Genomic DNA, 18,671 nt, shown 5'->3' with positions numbered 1-18,671 from the left:
TTCTATTTCTTACGGTCGTGGCTGTGTAGAGGAAGAGGATTGTGCAGCCGAGGCAAACTTGAGGCAGCGCGAAGGCCCCCTCAGGCGGCGCCGAGGGCAGCCCCTTCGCCGGGGCCTGGTGCCTCCGCCGCGGCCGCTGTCAGGGAAGCGCAGGAGGCCAATGGATTTAGGGAGCAGCCGCTGCTGCTGAGGCGGCGGTGTCGGTAGCCCGACCCCGACCGCCCGCACCCCGTCCGTGGGGGCCCCCCGGAGGTAAGCGACTCCTACGCCGTGAGGTTCCCAAGCCCTATGTATGTGGGAGCGTCCTTCTCCCAGCCTGTCCCGCACAGCCTCGCCCCATCACCACAGCTGGTGTCCACTACAAAACTGCCCTCCCGGTGGCAGCTGCACCACGGGTCCCTTCACCCTTTCCTCTCAACCCTAGGGTCCTCCTCTGTTTTTTGGCTTCCTCTTCTGTTTAGCTCCTCCCTCTGCCCTGGGGACTCCCCCCTACCTCCCTCTTATCCCTGTGGCCTCCGTCCCGAATTATTGTCTAAGTCTTGAACCTCTCCACATCAGGACGCCTTTTATAATGCCCAGTCTTGTCTGTCCTTCCTCGTCGTCTGAGTTCCTGTCCCAAACCTTTCCCATAGTCTCCGTCTTTATCCCTTTTCCTGTCTTGCCCCTTTCCTCCGTTGTCTCTGTGCTGGGTTCCCATTATCCTGAGCGTGGCCCTTTTTTCCTCTGATGTTGATTCCATTATCTCACCGCCACCCACCCATTCCTGGCTTCCAAGAATTGCCTATTCCCCGCTCCTTAAGGAATCATCATTCCCCAAGTAATCCATATCCTTCTTCGCTGGAGTCCCTTATGATCCCTGTAACTTCTCTTTAGCTTCCCGTCCCTCCCCCAACCTCTAGGTTAGGTTTGTTTCTATAGAAAAAAATGACAGTGCCCCTCCCTCTTCAGGATTTCCAACTTTGACGCCTACTCCAAGTTTCAAGGATTTTGCTGATCCTTGTGATACTTGGTTGTTTTCCCTGTGGTCTTTTTATGTGTTCTCTGTCACACTATCTATACATGCCACTATTTCATGATCAGCTGAACTAAGAGTGTTAGGAGGAGGGGGAGCCTCAGGTTTTTCTGGACAGAAGGGTGTTTCTGAAAGATGGAGCAAGTAAGAAATCCCTATCAGATTACACTTTGTTGACTACACATGATCACCCACTATCAGGGAAGAATAGGCTTGCATGGAAACTGAAATAGGTTGTGAGAAATTTTGCTTCGGATTATTTAATTTTAGGCTTGTCTTAAAGAAAAGTGTTTTCCACCCTTCTCCAGATATAAGAGGAGTCAGCTTACTGTTTACTAGAACAGTTTTGGTTGATTCCATAACAGCATAGGCCTGGGGTGGTGGTGGAGAGTTAACTGGGAAAAGGAAAAAGCTTGTACATTCAGAATCATGACTTCTGGGTTCAGCCTGTAACTTCCTTACTTGACCTCTAGGGTGACCTTTTTGGGAAAATGGCCCACTCTATAGGCATTAGTGTAGTAATAGGCTAATAGCAGGATGTGGGTTGAGGGTGGGGGGAATTAAACTTGGGTTAACTTGTTTACAAAACATTCTGGGTTCCTCAGACAAAAGTATTTTTTAATAGTGATTTAGTTGTCCTGAGAATTTTCCTTCATCTTGGTCTCTCTGCTGGGTCTTTCTAGTCTACAACCATGGGAGTAAGTCAGTTTGAAAGACAAGCTCCAGACCTGTTTCTTTGCCTTGCTTTTTTCCCCACTGCATTAAGTTCCTGACCACCTGTGCTGTTCCTCTTGTACTTGATCCCTAACTCCCAGATTCTATAGGTGGAAAATTTGTTTGTAGGAAAGCCCTTTGAGGAAGCTGGCTGGAAAAGAGAACTTGGAGTTGGGAAACTAGTTGCTGTCTTTTACACCATGTCTTTCTTTTAGCCCGTGTTAATGAAGAATGCTTGTGAAGTTTCATTCATCTTCTTACTCTAGGCCTGTTCAAAAGTAATCATGCAATTTTATCCCACTTCTCCCTCTTCTCCTTCCTTGTTTGCTAGCCAGAGTGCAATCTCCTCATAATCCCCCTTTTTAGGAGCAGCTTCACTCCTTGGAAGCAAATCTAAAGAGAAATCATTTCTCCTAGTTTCTCTGCTTTCTTCTCAGCTGGGTCCACACTGCATAAGAACATGTTTGCTGAACACCATCCAAAGCAGCAAATTGAGATCCTTTGATTTGGGGAAGAAGTTTGGGAGGAACCTCTCAGTAATTGACATGAGGTGAGCGACCCAGTTCAAGCACATTTGGGGCATGCAGCAGGGAGGAATAGTTCAGGGAGAGGTGAGCAAACAGGTTGCTTTCTCTGCCATCTGTCAGTTTCACCAGGGGCTCCCACAGCTGGCTTGGGCTGTCTGGCTGGAATCTGCTTATACCAGCCCCATGGGTTTGCACCAAGAATTCTCAGCCTGATTCAATATTGACTTAACTACCCTGAGACCACTGTCCTCCCTACCCTTTTCTCTAGTAGCTTGAGAAATGCCCTCTCCCCTGATGCTCCCCCATTCCCTGCCCCAGTTTTGGGTAAGTATTTATCTGTTTCTTGCTAGGCCTTGAACCTGCTTGACTGCTTAGCCCTGGGGTTCTTCTAGAAGAAAAAGTAGTTCTCAATCTCCACCTCAGCCACTGAGTTAGATCTTAAGACATGAGGAAGAACTTCTCAACAGCAGAACAGGCAGCCTGCCATGATGGGGAGTCTCTTGAAAAGCAGCATCTTTTTTAAAATTATTATTAGAGTCATATGTGCACTTGATAACAAATCCAATGGTACTTAAGGATTTATGATGAAAATCAAGTCCCTTTCCATTCATCCTTACTCAACTCCTACAGAGTTAGCCTCTTAATTACCTCAGTGTTTATTTCTGAAGGTTATCACAATAGCTTTAGATAAAATTCTTGTGCCTCTATTTATTGACTTACTGTTACAAAAGAGGATTTAGCTTTTAGAAGATTTACACCTCTTGTTTATATCATTTTTATTTCCACTGGAAGCCTGTGGAACTTTAAATAACATATTTGAACCTCCCTTTCTTTTCCATTAACTTTTAAACAGTCTCTCTTAACTACCTACCTTGTAGAATAAAGATACACTATCCTTTTTTCCACTTCACAAGATCCATCTGAAAGGGGTCTTTTAAAAGGAGGAAGAAAATTGAGCTCCCCTGTCTGCTTGGAGGCACTAAATCAGATATCTGTTAAAGGCCATTCATTCTACAGAAATACAGGAACATATAAAAACATGATCAGTCTGAACTAGTCCATATTTATCTACCCCATGGAAAAGGATTCAGAGAAGGGAATGGTGATTAATTGGTCAAGGGGATTGATTTGTGCCTCTTTGCCATCTTGTCCTAGCCAAGTCTAATCCAGTAAGTCCTTCAGTGAAGGCCAGTGAAAGATTGTTTGCCTAGAATCTTTGAAGATGATAAATGGGAAGCCAGGTCAAGTGATAGCATCCCTTCCCTCCAAAGTTCTCTTGCAGACATTTATTTAAATGCTCAGTCACACAGAACACATACATGTATACCCTCTCTGTCCTCTACAGCTGCTGCTGTGCTCTGCCTTGCCCTGAACAACCCCCTGATGCTCAGAGGAGAATTCCCTACATTGCCCAGACATAAGCTGTGGAGCCCACTCAATCGGCAGCACTCCCCCATTCCGCTGTCTCTTCCTGGAAGCCAGCTGCTAGGCTGGAGCAGAGAAGGCCTCTGGTTCCCTTCCAGTGTAACTGGAAGTCCAGTTTAGGCTCCAGTGTGAAATGTGGAGCTTCAGTTATTTGAAGGTCCTTGAGGGCCAGAGGAGTCATTTGATATTAAAAGTTTGGCTTTTCTTCTCTCACTTCTCTTGTTCTCTGACTTAAAACAGGAAGAGTGATGAATATAGGATCTGCTCCTTCCTTTTCTCTCTTACTTTCTAGGCCTTTCACTTTATTAGAATGGTTTACTTATCAAAGTAGTATTTTCTTTGCATCTGAAAATTAATTGATGTTTAGGAGCATTTCTGGATTTAGGTTTTAGAGAATCCCATTCCTGTTTCTTGTCTAAATTGCCAAGACAGCCTAAATTCCTTTCAACACCTCCTTCCCCCAATGGCTTGCTTCAGCTGTAGGCAGTCTCAGAGGCTCAGAGAGGCCAAGGGAGGCCCAGCTCCAGTTTGGTAGTTTCTAGTGGCAGAGCTGCCTATATAAGAGAGGAGTCTGGTTTTCCTGCACCTCTTGACAATGTCTTATTTCGCAGGGAGGAAAGGCTGCCAAATGGGGACTCTGTTCAGTGGGTAAGCCCCCTGAATACTCTACTGTGGAATTCCTAGCTGTGCCCTGGTATAAAAGAAATAATAGTATCCTTACCTCCCTTCCTGGTGCCAGTCATAATCCCAGTTGTGATCAGTTGAGGCAGGCATCTGCATTTCCTAGTGAGATCTGAGATGCTGTATATGGGGGAATGTTGGAACGCCATTTCCTTGGAAGTTTTGAATGGTGGATTTTTAGGAGCTTTTAGTGAATTAGGAATCTCTGGAAAAGAGGGAAAGAAAAAGATGGGCCAAGCATAGAGACATTGAGGAAAAAAAATAAGTTGGTTTTATGAAACAATTGAAGCTGTCATGTGAATTTTTTTTTTTGGTATCATTAATCTACAGTTACATGAAGAACATTATGTTTACTAGACTCCCCCCATCACCAAGTCCCCCACCACAAACCCCATTACAATCACTGTCCATCAGCATAGTAAGATGCTGTAGAATCACTATTTGTCTTCTCTGTGCTATGCAGCCCTCCCTATGCCCCCTGTCAACATTCTACATGCCAATCATAATGCCCCCTTTCTTTCCCCCACCCCTTATCCCTCCCTTCCCACCCATCCTTCCCAGTCCCTTTCCCTTTGGTAACTGTTAGTCCATTCTTGGGTTCTGTGAGTCTGCTCCTGTTTTATTCCTTCAGTTTTTTCTTTGTTCTTATACTCCACAGACGAGTGAAATCATTTGGTACTCGTATTTCTCCACCTGGCTTATTTCACTGAACATAATACCCAACTCCATCCATGTTGTTGCAAATGGTAGGATTTGTTTTCTTCTTATGGCTGAATAAAATTCCATTATGTATATGTACCACATCTTCTTTATCCATTCATCTATTGATGGACACTTAGGTTGCTTCCATTTCATGGCTATTGTAAATAGTGCTGCAATAAACGTAGGGGTACATATGTCTTTTTCAAACTGGGCTGCTGCATTCTTAAGGTAAATCCCTAGAAGTGGAATTCCTGGGTCAAATGGTATTTCTATTTTGAGCTTTTTGAGGAACCTCCATACTGCTTTCCACAATGGTTGAACTAGTTTACATTCCCACCAGCAGTGTAGGAGTTCCCCTTTCTCCACAACCTCGCCAACATTTGTTGTTGTTTGTCTTTCGGATGGTGACAGTCCTTACTAGTGTGAGGTGATATCTCATTGTGGTTTTAATTTGCATTTCTCTGATGACTAGTGATGTGGAGCATCTTTTCATGTATCTCTTGGCCATCTGAGTTTCTTCTTTGGAGAACTGTCTCTTCAGCTCCTCTGCCCATTTTTTAATTGGATTATTTGCTTTTTGTTTGTTGAGGTGCGTGAGCTCTTTATATCTTTTGGATGGCAACCCTTTATCGGATCTGTCATTTATGAATATATCCTCCCATACTGTAGGATGTCTTTTTGTTCTATTGGTGGTGTCCTTTGCTGTACAGAAGCTTTTCAGCTTGGCATAGTCCCACTTGTTCATTTTTGCTTTTGTTTCCCTTGCCCAGGAAGATATGTTCATGAAGAGGTTGCTCATGGTTATGTCCAAGAGATTTTTGCCTATGTTTTTTTCTAAGATATTCTAGTAGTTTGGGAGTGGAGTCTTTAGGGTTTTTTATGTACAATATCATGTCATCTGCAAATAGTGACAGTTTGACTTCTTTATCAATCTGGATGTTTTGTATTTCTTTGTTTTGTCTGATTGCCATGGCTAGGACCTCCAGTACTATGTTGAATAACAGTGGGGAGAGTGGGCATCCCTGTCTTGTTCCCGATGTTAGAGGAAAAGCTTTCAGCTTCTGGCTGTTAAGTATGATGTTGGCTGTGGGTTTGTCATATATGGCCTTTATTATGTTGAGGTACTTGCCCTCTATACCTATTTTCTTCAGAGTTTTTATCATGAATGGATGTTGAATTTTGTTGAATGCTTTTTCAGCGTCTATGGAGATGATCATTTGGTTTTTGTCCTTCCTTTTGTTGATGTGGTGGATGATGTTGATGGATTTTCTAATGTTGTACCATCCATGCATCCCTGAGATGAATCCCACTTGGTCATGGTGTATGATCCTTTTGATGTATTTTTGAATTCGGTTTGCTCATATTTTGTTGAGTAGTTTTGCATCTATGTTCGTCAGGGATATTGGTCTGTAATTTTTCTTTTTTTGTGGGGTCTTTGCCTGGTTTTGGTATTAGAGTGATGCTGGCTTCATAGAATGAGTTTGGAAGTATTCCCTCCTCTTCTATTTTTTGGAAAACTTTAAGGAGAATGGGTATTAGTCTTGTCTGTATGTCTGATGAAATTCCACAGTAAATCCATCTGGCCCAGGAGTCTTGCTCTTGGGTAGTTTTTTGATTACCGATTCAATTTCGTTGCTGGTAACTGGTTTGTTTAGATTTTCTGTTTCTTCCTTGGTCAGTCTTGGAAGGTTGTATTTTCCTAGGAAGTTGTCCATTTCTTCTAGGTTTTCCAGCTTGTTAGCATATAGATTCTCATACTATTCTCTGATTCTTTGTATTTCTGTGGGGTCCGTCATGATTTTTCAGTTCTCGTTTCTGATTTTGTTGATGTGTGTAGATTCTCTTTTTCTCTTAATAAGTCTGGCTAGGGGCTTATCTATTTTGTTTATTTTCTCAAAGAACCCACTCTTGGTTTCATTGATTTTTTCTATTGTTTTATTCTTCTCAATTTTATTTATTTCTTCTCTCATCTTTATTATGTCCCTCCTTCTGCTGACTTTGGGCCTCATTTGTTCTTCTTTTTCCAATTTCAGTAACTGTGACTTTAGACTGTTCATTTGGGATTGTTCTTCCTTCTTTAAATATGCCTGATTGCTATATACTTTCCTCTTTGAACTGCCTTTGCTGTGTCCCACAGAAGTTGGGGCTTTGTGCTGTTGTTGTCATTTGTCTCCATATATTGCTTGGTCTCTATATTATTTTGGTCATTGATCCATTGATTATTTAGGAGCATGTTGTTAAACCTCCACGTGTTTGTGAGCCTTTTTGTTTCTTTGTACAATTTATTTCTAGTTTTATACCTTTGTGGTCTGAGAAGTTGGTTGGTAAAATTTCAGTCTTTTGGAATTTACTGAGGCTCTTTTTGTGGGCTAGTATGTGGTCTATTCTGGAAAATGTTCCATGTGCACTTGAGAAGAATGTGTTTCCCGCTGCTTTTGGGTGGTAGAGTTCTGTAGATGTCTGTTAGGTGTGTTGTTCAGTGCCTCTGTGTCCTTATTTTCTGTCTGTTGGATCTGTCCTTTGGAGTAAGTGGTTTGTTGAAGTCTCCTAAAATGAATGCATTGCATTCTGTTTCCTCCTTTACTTCTGTTAGTATTTGTTTCACATATGTTGGTGCCCCTGTGTTGGGTGCATAGATATTTATAATGGTTATATCCTCTTGTTGGACTGCCCCCTTTATCATTATGTAATGTCCTTCTTTATCTCTTGTTACTTTCTTTGTTTTGAAGTCTATTTTGTCTGATACAAGTACTGCAACACCTGCTTTTTTCTCCCTATCGTTTGCATGAAATATCTTTTTCCATCCCTTAACTTTTAGTCTGTGTATGTCTGGGTTTGATGTGGGTCTCTTGTAAGCAGCATATAGATGGGTCTTGCTTTTTTTATCCATTCTATTACTCTGTGTCTTTTGATTGGTGCATTCAGTCCATTTACATTTAGGGTGATTATTGAAAGATATGTACTGAATGCCATTGCAGGCTTTAGATTCGTGGTTACCAAAGGTTCAAGGGTAGCTTCTTTAATATCTAAGTGTCTAACTTAACTCGCTTATTAAGCTATTATGAACACAGTCTGATGATTCTTTATTTCTCTCCCTTCTTATTCCTCCTCCTCCATTCTTTATATGCTTTTGTGTTTCCTTTGACTGCTTTTGCGAGTAGTTGATTTTATTTTTTGCCTTTAGTTAGTATTTGGTTGGTCTGCTTTCTTTGCTGTGATTTTATTTTCTCTGGAGACATCTATTTAGCCTTAGGAGTGCCTCCATCTAGAGCAGTCCCTTTAAAATATCCTGTAGAGGTTGTTTGTGGGAGGCAGATTCCCTCAACTTTTGCTTGTCTGGGAATTGTTTAATCCTTCCTTCATATTTTAATGATAATCGTGCTGGATACAGTATTCTTGGTTCAAGGCCCTTCTGTTTCATTGCATTAACTATATCATGTCATTCTCTTCTGGCCTGTAAGGTTTCTGTTGAGAAGTCTGATGATAGCCTGATGGGTTTTCCTTTGTAGGTGACCTTTTTTCTCTCTCTGGCTGCCTTTAATACTCTGTGTTGGGAGATCTGTGTGCTTCCGTGGTCTGAGTGACTATTTCCTCCCCCAGTTTGGGGAAGTTTTCAGGAATTATTTCTTCAAAGACTCTTTCTATCCCTTTTTCTCTCTCTTCTTCTTCTGGTACCCCTATAATGTGAATATTGTTCCGTTTGGCTTGGTCACACATTCTCTTAATATTCTTTCATTCCTGAAGATCCTTTTAACTCTCTCTGCGTCAGCTTCTCTGTGTTCCTGTCCTCTGATCTCTATTCCATTAACGGCCTCTTGCACCTCATCCAATCTGCTCTTAAGTCCTTCCAGAGATTCTTTTATTTCTGTATTCTCCCTCCTAACTTGATCCTTTAGCTCTTGCATATTTCTCTGCAGGTCCATCAACATGGTTATGACTTTCATTTTGAATTCTTTTTCAGAAAGATTGGTTAAATCTATCTCCTCAGGCTCCCTCTCGGTGGTTTCTGGGTAATTCTTGACTGGATCAAATTCTTCTGCCTTTTTATGGCAATAGAGGTAATTGTAGGCAGTTGGTGCATGTGTCAGCTGGGAGAGCAACATCCCTTCCTGCACCTTGCCCTTCTTCGCTGCCTGTGCCAGTTACCCACACACGGGGAGCAGCTTCCAGTTTTATTTTCTGAGCCGCCGCAGGTGGGGCAGCTGTCGGGACAGCCCAGAGCCCCACGGGGAGAGGCAGGCGCACTGGGTGTGCTCTCCTGTGAGAACGGCGACCCTTCCTGCCCTGTCCCAGCTTCCTCTGTCTATGCTGGGCTGCTGCTGCACACTGGCGGGGCGTCTGAGTCTGGCCCGGGCGACTGCGAAGGAGGCTCTGGCTGGCCACTGCGGGCACGGCTGCTCTCATGCTGCTCCCTGCTGTGGTGGGGCCGTTTGGGAGGGGGAACGGAGGGGAGGCTGTTTATTGCCATGAGGAGGTTCAGAGCTGTGTTGCTTCCCAGGTGGCTGCAGCGCCTGAAATTCCCTGGGATTCCCAGCTGCTAGGCTGAGTGCACTGGGATAGTTCCATCCAGCTGTGAAGCCTCTGTCTCTTTAAGACTTTCAAAAAGCAGTTGCTTTTCTTTTGTCCCAAGGGCGCTGGCTGCAGGGACCCACTCGCAGGTTTTACTGTTCCGTTTCCTTAATATCCAGCACACCATGCACTGTGTGTCTGCGCTACCGGTGCGGATGACTAGGGCTGGTTATTTAGCAGTCCTGTGCTCCCTCTCCCTTCCCGCTCCGACTCCTTTCCTCCCGCCAGGGAGCTGGGGTGGGGGGAGCACTCGGGTCCCGCCGGGCCACAGCTTGTATCTTACCCCCTCCGTGAGGTGCTGAGTTCTCGGAGATGTAGATGTAGCCTGACTGTTGTGCTGTATCTTCTGGCCTCTCTTTCAGGAATAGTTGTATTTTCAAAAATACATATGATTTTGGGAGGAGATTTCCGCTGCCCTACTCACGCCACCATCTTGGCTCCTCCCTCCTGACCATCTATCCATGTGAATATTTAAGCAGACCTAAAAGGTAGTGGTCTCAGCTAAATTAGAATGACACTGTGGTGCAAAGTGCCCTCCAAAGGTGTCAGAGAATGAATAAAAACTTTCTTTTTATTATTCCTGTGCAACCCATAGTTGCAAGTAGAGACAGACATACTCATGCAGCCATGCTGTTTATACTGCTCAGGGCACTGCCTAGATTCGGGAGAGAGCACAGTGAAAGAGTTTCTACCTTTTTACTGATACTAAGCTCAAGCTGCATCAGTGAACTTAAATTGAGAGATGAACTTCTTGCTTGACAGAGTTGGGAGAAAGATAAACTGAAGTAGTCTTTTTTGGTGATCTCCAAGAACAGAAGAGTTCCCCATCTGTCTTCCTGCAAGACTTTAGTTTTGACTGCTTGGAGGCAGGGAACTAGACTACGAAATATTGAGCAGATCAAAGTTACCTTGACTCTTAACATTTTAGAGGTGCAAGAAGAGGCACTGGAAACAGGTGGTGGTGGGAAACAGAGCTTCCCAGAGTGATTAGAGAATCTGTATCTCCAGCCTCTTATACATACCTAAAGTATATGTACCCAGTTTCCCTACTGTCAAAGGTGATATCATTAATAGTTTGAAATTACCTGCATTCCAGCTCTACAATAGACTCTGCTTTTCTCTTGCTACACTCTTGAGTGTCTTCGACTCACTCTATTTACGATTTTATAAAGAGGCCTCTGAACCCATTGCTGACAAGGGCTGGAACTGGGTTGATCTGACATTAACAGTGTGCCTCTCCCAGTCCTTGCTTTGAAATTTCTTCCGTTCTGCACTGATCCTGCTGGTCTGGATTTGCAGAGGCTCTGAAGAATCATTTTAGAAGGGCAGTGGCTTTTGTCAGCAGTATTCCATCACTGAATTTCCTTTCAAGAGTCTCTCCAGAGAGGGATTCTTGGCAATGTGATCCCTGTTCCTCCCTGTTCTTTGGACATTCTAGACCCATGAGTTGTGGCTTGATTTCTTTTTGCCTTCTCACAGTCACTCCAGTTCTTGGAGTGTGTGTATGATAATGGAAAAAGTAGTGTTAGGGATAGGAGAGGGCTCTGTCACACAATGAATGTAACTGTGATTCACTTACCTTATAAACAGTATATGTGTGTGCACACACACTTGTATACAGTTTGCTAACCTTTTTAGGTGATTGAGATTCAACTAGCATTATTGAGTACTACTGTGTGCCAGGATTGTTCTGGGTGCTTGTACATGAAGTTAGTTATTCCACTCAGCAACAGTGAGAAGTAGGTATTTTCCCATTTTGCAGTTGAAGAAAATTTAACTCAGAAGATATGTGCTTTGCATAAGTTTATACATCTCATAATGGCAAAGCCAGGATTTTGAATCCCAGCCTATTTGACTCCAAATTCAAGAGTCTTTTCCACTTCCATACTTCAGCTGCCACAGCACTGGAGGAAGAGGGAATGATGTTAAGAAGTCAGACAAGCAAAGTGTCGTACTTCAGCAGGGTTTATCATAGTTGTTTTAGAGCTGTTTTCTTCTAAATGAAGCCTGGATTTATTTGCTGGCCCTTATTCCTTGGGAGCTTTGAGACTAAAAGGGAAGGTAAGTATCTGTAACTAGAAAAATACATCAAGTTTTTAGTATTAAATAAAATTGAAATGCTTAGGACTTGTGTATAGAGTATTATATGTGTAAGGAAATACAGTTTAAAGAGGAAAAGGAAAATGTTATTGGCAAACATTTAAAGGTGGGCATGGGAAAAGTATACCTATATAAACATAACACATACAAAGCAACATTTTGCAAATACAAGTTAGGAACAGAGGCTAAGCTGAGTAACCATTGCAGAAGGAATGAAGAGTAATGTAGTGATCAGAAGTGGAGGTAGTCAGAGAAAGCTTCCTGGGAGGAGATGACTTTTCATATGATTTTTAAGAAGTCCGGGAAGACAGTATGGAGGAGGTCCCTGGGAAGGTTCTGTGGCAAAGGGAAGACCTGAGAGTGGCGCTGCTAACCAGTGTTTGTATGTCTCCCTTTCTGTTCTTTCTCCCTCCTTCCTCTTGTAGCTTGAAAGCTCCAAGTGTGGCTGTGGCCATGGGAGACATGGTAGTGGAGCCTGCCCTCCTGAAGCCAACTTCTGAGCCCACTCCTGGCCCACCAGGGAATAATGGGGGCTCCTTGCTAAGTGTCATCACGGAGGGGGTCGGGGAACTCTCAGTGATTGACCCTGAGGTGGCCCAGAAGGCCTGCCAGGAGGTATTGGAGAAAGTCAAGCTTTTGCATGGAGGTGTGGCCATCTCTAGCAGAGGCACCCCGCTGGAGTTGGTCAATGGGGATGGTCTGGACAGTGAGATCCGTTGCCTGGACGATCCTCCTGCCCAGATAAGGGAGGAGGAAGATGAAATGGGAGCCACTGTGGCCTCGGGCACAGCCCGGGGAGCAAGGCGGCGGCAGAATAACTCAGCCAAACAGTCGTGGCTGCTGAGGCTGTTTGAGTCCAAACTCTTTGACATCTCCATGGCCATCTCATACCTGTACAACTCCAAGGAGCCTGGAGTGCAAGCCTACATTGGCAACCGGCTATTCTGCTTTCGCAATGAGGATGTGGACTTCTATCTGCCTCAGTTGCTTAACATGTACATTCACATGGATGAGGACGTGGGTGATGCCATCAAGCCCTACATAGTCCACCGTTGCCGCCAGAGCATTAACTTTTCCCTCCAGTGTGCCCTGTTGCTAGGAGCCTACTCTTCAGACATGCACATTTCCACTCAACGACACTCCCGTGGAACCAAGCTGCGGAAGCTGATCCTCTCAGACGAGCTGAAGCCAGCTCACCGAAAGAGGGAGCTGCCCTCCTTGAGCCCAGCCCCTGACACAGGGCTGTCTCCCTCTAAAAGGACTCACCAGCGCTCTAAGTCAGATGCAACAGCCAGCATAAGTCTCAGCAGCAACCTGAAACGAACAGCCAGCAATCCTAAAGTGGAGAATGAGGATGAGGTAAAAAATTCCTGGGAGGGACAAAGGGGCAAGGGGCCATGGAGACAGGATATCTGACATACTCTGTCCTTTTCTCTCCTCCCCTCTGTTTTCATTTCACTGATAAAAACATGGAACGTCAGAATGGAACAAGTCCTGAGTATTCATGTATTCCAACAGCCTCATTTTCTAAAGGAAGAACCCAAAGAGATGAAGGGACTTGCTTCGGTCATGTAGCCAATACAGTAACTAGGCCAGTACTCCTGACTCTGGCCCAAGTGGTTCTTTACTGAGAACCATGGCAAAGACCCTCCCTGCCTTGGCCTGAGACAAGGGGTATCTTCAAGAACCTCTCAAAGCAGCAGCCTTTGAAAAGGAGAAGGGTGAATGTGTATGTGAATTTTGTGTGTGCTGGCAGAGCTGAGATGTTAAATAGCTTCATTCAGCTTCATTCTCCTGGCCCCTCCTCATAATCCCTCTCCTTCACACCCTGAAGACCCTGCTTTTTGTTGACATAAGGGTTAGGGTTCATCCCCTATCACTGAGGCATCTGCAGAATGTTCTGCCTGCCTGCCTTTCCTTGGGGGAAGAGATGTTCTTGCTGGTCTCTTTTCCATATCACGTGGGAGAAGCACAAAGGAAAGAAGTAAGCAAATTCAGTTCAGAGTAAATCTGGAGCATACCCAGTGTCTAGTCAAGGACCTGAAGGCTAGAAAGAAGGGAAAACTACAATAGCAGTTGAAGGTATCCAATTCAGGATGCAGAGCAGGAAGGGGATCAGTAGGTTATACCCACTGTCCGTCCCACATCTGGACAGATAGCAGGGGAAGTTACCCAGTGGACAACCAAAGGTCAGTGGCCTGCTGTTTTGGCCAGCCAGTAGTGCCCCAGTCCCACCTCTCACCACCAGCCCAGCTCCTGGCCACCAGCCCAGCCTAGGAAAGAAGGGAGAAAAGAACAAGGAATTTGCACTTGTTGGAAAATGCATGTAGCTATGGTGCTGGCATCTGCCTCTGCAGGGCACATAAGCCACCCACATTTTTTATACAATGGGACTTTCTTTCAACTAGAGAGAGGTCAGGGTGACCAGAGAAGGGAAAAGTCAGGAGGGAGGGAGACTACAGAGCCTGCTCTCTCTGGAGGTTCAGTATTTTTTCATGGTAATTTAATAATAGTGAAGCTAAAAGAACTAACATTTATTGAGCATTTATTATGCACCAAGCATCATATCAAGTATTTCACATTTAATCTTCACAACAACCCTAAGATACAACAACCAAAAGATGATTTTGCCATTGAGGAAACAGGCTTAGAGAGGTTAGATGAGTTACCCGAGGTCTCTCAGCTGGTAAATGTCAGACCAGCCCTCAGATCATAGCTGGCACCCCTAATCATTCAGCTGAGCTGTCTTGGTTATTTCTCAGCATCTACTTTCCCAAGTCCTCAGCTGTTGGAGTCCATTTGTGGAAGAATGGCCTTGGTCTTAGCAATCTAGGTTTGCACATCTGTGTACAGGCAGAGCCCAGCTGTTCTCAGAGCCAGAATGGGCCATTTTTGTTTCTGGTTGAGCTTAGCAGCCAAGGGTCATTGAAGGGAGGTTGTTGCAGAGCAAGAAGAATCATCCAAATCTGGTGAGACTGAGGTCACAAAGGCTTTAGGAGTTCCTTTTCTTGTGGTCAAGCCTGTAGCATGAGTATGAGCAGCTGGAAGTGAATCCCTTGGTGCTTGTTATCAGGCTTGGCTTTTCTCTTGTATTCATTTTGTAGTCCTCTTCTTAGCACCAGAAGAGATGAAGCCTCAGGACTTTTCTTACTCTGTGCTGGTCCTTGGTCCCTCTTCCTTACATCTAATCCCTGCCCAGGAAGGGTTATGGGATGCAGGCATTTCTGTGAGTACTTAAAATCCTCTAGGGTGGCTTCTCTAGCTGTCATTCTTCCCAAGCTGGCTCCTTTACCTTGAGTCACTGGATTCAGGAAAGGAAGGAGATACCATGTCCCCAGGCACTCCTAGGTTAGCTGATGCTGGCAGAGTTAAGACATGGTGAATCTGCTGCGCCTCCTCAGAAAATGTGAGAACAAGAGTAAGAAAGAATAAATATAAATTCACTAGGAGGCCAGGCATCGGAGCTTTCAGCCCAGAGGTCTCTCCAAACCCCTCTGGCATTTTGAGGATACATTTCTTAAGGCCTTTGTCCCCCAGATACCAAGGGAATCACTTTTTTTCCTCTTTTGCTCCCCCTACTCCCTTGTCATGCAGCACTCATTCACTCAGCAAATAGTTACTGCACTGTGCAAAGCCCTGTGTTAGGGGCAGTGGAGGATGAAGGGTGACTTAAAAGGTGATATGGAGACCCCATTTTCTGGGACACTTTAGTTTGTCACTCTTGGTTTTTGTATCCTGAAACTTGACTGAATTTATTAGTTCCAACAGTTTTTTGGTGGTGTTTGTGTCTCTCTTTTCCTGCATATAACAAGAAAAGCTTCCCACTTACTAAAACAAAGCCCATTATTATCTAAGGTCTGAGCAGAGACTTTCTAGGTGGGACCTGACACACTGCTCCCCATCTCTTTCTTTTCCTGTAGGTTTTGAGTTTAATCCTCCATTCCTACCACCAGTTGAGAAACTTTGGAGGGTGAAGTGAGGCCTCAGAGAAGAGGCTCAAAGGCCTCTTTCTGCCTGGGTCTCCCTGCAGAGTTCTCTGCCCAGCTCTCACAGAAGGTTCTATTTTCTTTTAATGAGGCATCCTTTACACTCTCCCTTACAATCAAAGGGCCGTAGCACTGATTGCTCCCATCTCCCACCATTTCCACCCCAAAGCCCACCCCTTCAAAGCAACTGTTATCAGCCTGGTCAAGGAATTCTGCTCATGTAGTTTTCCTTCCCATTTGTAATCAAATGGTAAATAAATACTTTGGCATAGGTTGGGGGCACAGAGAGCAACGAGTGATTTAGGTACCGTCCACAGAATGATACTTGTAGTAAATCAGCTTTGTCTTCTCAGAACTTCAGCCTTTGTACAGAGAAATCTGTGGCATGTCCCACTAGAAGCCCCAGTAGTCTTTCAAGCCTGATAGGGTGTCATGTCAGCTTCATGGCCTCAACTTTTCCCCTTGGAGCTGAGTCAGTATGAGTGACTCAAGCCTACAGAGGAGGAGAGACGAGCAGGTCATAGTATACCTTCCCTTCCCCCAAGACTGTAAATGAGGCAGAGAGGACCTGTCTGTGGAAGAATCAGCTGGAGCATTGCTCCTGGAGCTGATATCCTGCTTGCTGTTCCTTCCCCAACCAGCTCATGTGTGGGCCTTGAACTATACTAGGTCATAATGGACACTGGCACCCTCACTACTTCAATGTCCCTCCCATTTCTACCCAGTGCAGAAGAGCCTTGGGATAGTATTTGGCTTGGCTTCCTCAAAGTGTCCCTCTCCCCAGATTCTTCAGGGAAGGACCTGAGTGTAATACCTCCAGCTAGAATAGAACTTACACCACGACATTGAATTAAGTAGATACTTGACATGCTGATTGCATGTATAAGAGCAGCAACTACTGCTCTTCTGCCCTAGATGCTCCCAGGACTTTGTCTCTTTAAGTCCAGGCCCCTCCCTTCCTAGAGGTTTGTACACACTGGTGCCCTTTCTTCCTGCCCTGGGAGGCCATGGGGGGCAGAACCCAGGATGGGCCTGTGCACCAGCTGCAGCAGAGCTGCTGAGGGAGAGCATGACCACCAGAGCTTTCCCCTGTTCTGTTCACAGACACCAGGGAACACAGGAGTGGGGTGAGGTTAAGATAAATCCCATGGGCTGGGGCTAGGACAGCTGCTGCTCAACTACTCAGCTTTCTCAGATGGACTCATCTAGGACCTAACTCCCTTATGTCAAAAAATTGTAATTTATTGGGTGTCATGTGAAATAGTCTGAAAGCAAGCCCACAGAGGTTTGGTAGAGAGAAGAGTTATTTGTCCTTTACTCCCAGCAGTATCTGGCACAGAGGTCTGATGCTCATGAGTCTGTGGTGCCCCTTGTCACATGATTGAAGGTCAGGATTAGGCTTCCCAGGGCAATAACTGAGGCTGAATAGAGTGGAGATGCACCTGGCATGGCATACAAAGTTTAGCTCTTCTGCTTCCACACATTTCCAAGATGATGGAGGATGTGAGGCTTCCAGTATGGGGGCCATGCAACTTGTTAAATTCAGTTTTTCTGTGGTGCTCTCCACAGAGAAGGCTTTGGTTGAGAGCACGTGGGTGGATAAAGAGAAAGCAGGGATACTGGACAGTACAGAGCTACCTCCCTCAGGGACCCAGCCTTAGGGTTTTGTCCAAAAGACAGGCTTGGTGCAATCAAGAAGAGAAGAGAAGAAACTGAAAAGCAGAGGCCTCTGTTTCTTCCACCCTTCTGACCTCAAGGTCTGCGACAGTCTTCAAGCATCTCCCAAAGTGTCAAGAATTTAGACAAGTGACTTTTCTGGATTGACTTTCTTTCATTAAAGCATAAAGGTAGAGCTACACAAGAGAAGTGGTTATAATCCAAATTGGAGCTAAATTATTTGCCTTTGTCTCTCTCCCTCCATCCCCGCCCCTCCTTCTCCCCTTGCCCTATGGCCCTTTCCCAGGAGCTCTCCTCCAGCACCGAGAGTATTGATAATTCATTCAGTTCCGTAAGTGGGGCCAGGCTGGGGCTGGGTGGCAGGCTCCCCCCATGGCCGCATTTCCTCTCCGTCCCCAGGCCAAGGCTGGAGTTAAATGGTGCCTTTTCTTCCTGGGAAATCAGTCCCTGGCTCCCAGACCTGGAGGAGTACCCTGCCCTTTCTTGCCAGTGCCCTGAGCCCAGGCAGAGTAGAGTTCACTTGGTCCTTCTGGAGACAGCTGGGATGCCCTGAGACTCGGCCTCCAGTTGCTGGATCTCCAGAACAGACATCTGGGAGAGAGGTGAAATTTCCTCCTGGATTGGAGCCAAGAACCACTTGGCAGAAACCCCCAGGATCCTGTTTCTCCCTCCCAGAACCTTTTCCCCGTGGCTTCTGCCATCAGACCATCTAATATTTATTCTCTGTCTTCTAAAAGGTAGGCCCTGTGCTGGGGCTGACTCCAAAAGCAAACAGGATTTGGCCTAAGGAAAGTTACCTGCCCCTAGCTGGTTTTCTTTTGCTCTTCAACCGTGTTTCTTCCAGGTCTGAGCTCTTCCCTTTCCCAGCTCGCTGCCCAGAATGTTCCTTAATCCTCACTCTCCTTTCCTGTTCCCTCTGGACTAACCCCTGACCCTCTGGCCCCACAGGGTCTAGGGCCTTGTTGCTGGGCAGAGACGTGAGAGGAAATGCTGGACCCTTTGGAAGTTTGGATGATTTTTCTATGTTTTATTTTTAATTTGTCTACCCAATCAGTTTTCTCTTTTCTGTGCTGATTCCCTTGCAGTCATGATTCCTGTCTCCTCCCATGTGGCAGAGCCTTCCTCTCAAGGCTTGGGGTCACATTTCCACCATGCTCCTGTAACTTAGGGGTGCCCAACCCAAATGCTAATTTGAGGATGGGAAGGAATTCTGCCTTTTCTGATCTGAGATGACTGAGTTGGTTGGGGTGGAGGGTCCTTGGGGCAGTGAACATTTGT

General features: G+C 45.2%; 1 protein-coding gene across 5 annotated transcripts in view; it reads left to right on the top strand.

Annotated features, from left to right (window-relative positions):
- Positions 1-112: 112 nt before the first annotated feature.
- PI4KB (phosphatidylinositol 4-kinase beta) overlaps positions 113-18,671 on the top strand; it is a 30,064-nt gene continuing 11,505 nt past the window's right edge. The window contains exons 1-4 of one of the 5 annotated variants that reach the window (XM_073234626.1): positions 116-252; positions 11,524-11,691; positions 12,156-13,089; positions 17,680-17,724. In XM_073234626.1, coding sequence (XP_073090727.1) covers positions 12,184-13,089; positions 17,680-17,724 — 951 coding nt within the window. In that variant the 5' untranslated portion in view covers positions 116-252; positions 11,524-11,691; positions 12,156-12,183. Of the gene's footprint in view, positions 253-2,167; positions 2,277-11,523; positions 11,692-12,155; positions 13,090-17,679; positions 17,725-18,671 lie in introns of those variants that run through there. The other 4 variants (XM_017674937.3, XM_073234625.1, XM_017674939.3 and 1 more) reach the window with 4 other exon arrangements.

This window comes from Manis javanica, chromosome 4 (genome assembly GCF_040802235.1).
Source record: "Manis javanica isolate MJ-LG chromosome 4, MJ_LKY, whole genome shotgun sequence".
Lineage (NCBI taxonomy): Eukaryota > Metazoa > Chordata > Mammalia > Pholidota > Manidae > Manis > Manis javanica.
Note: the sequence above shows the minus strand (reverse complement) of the source record. Positions and strands in the feature narration are given on the sequence as shown.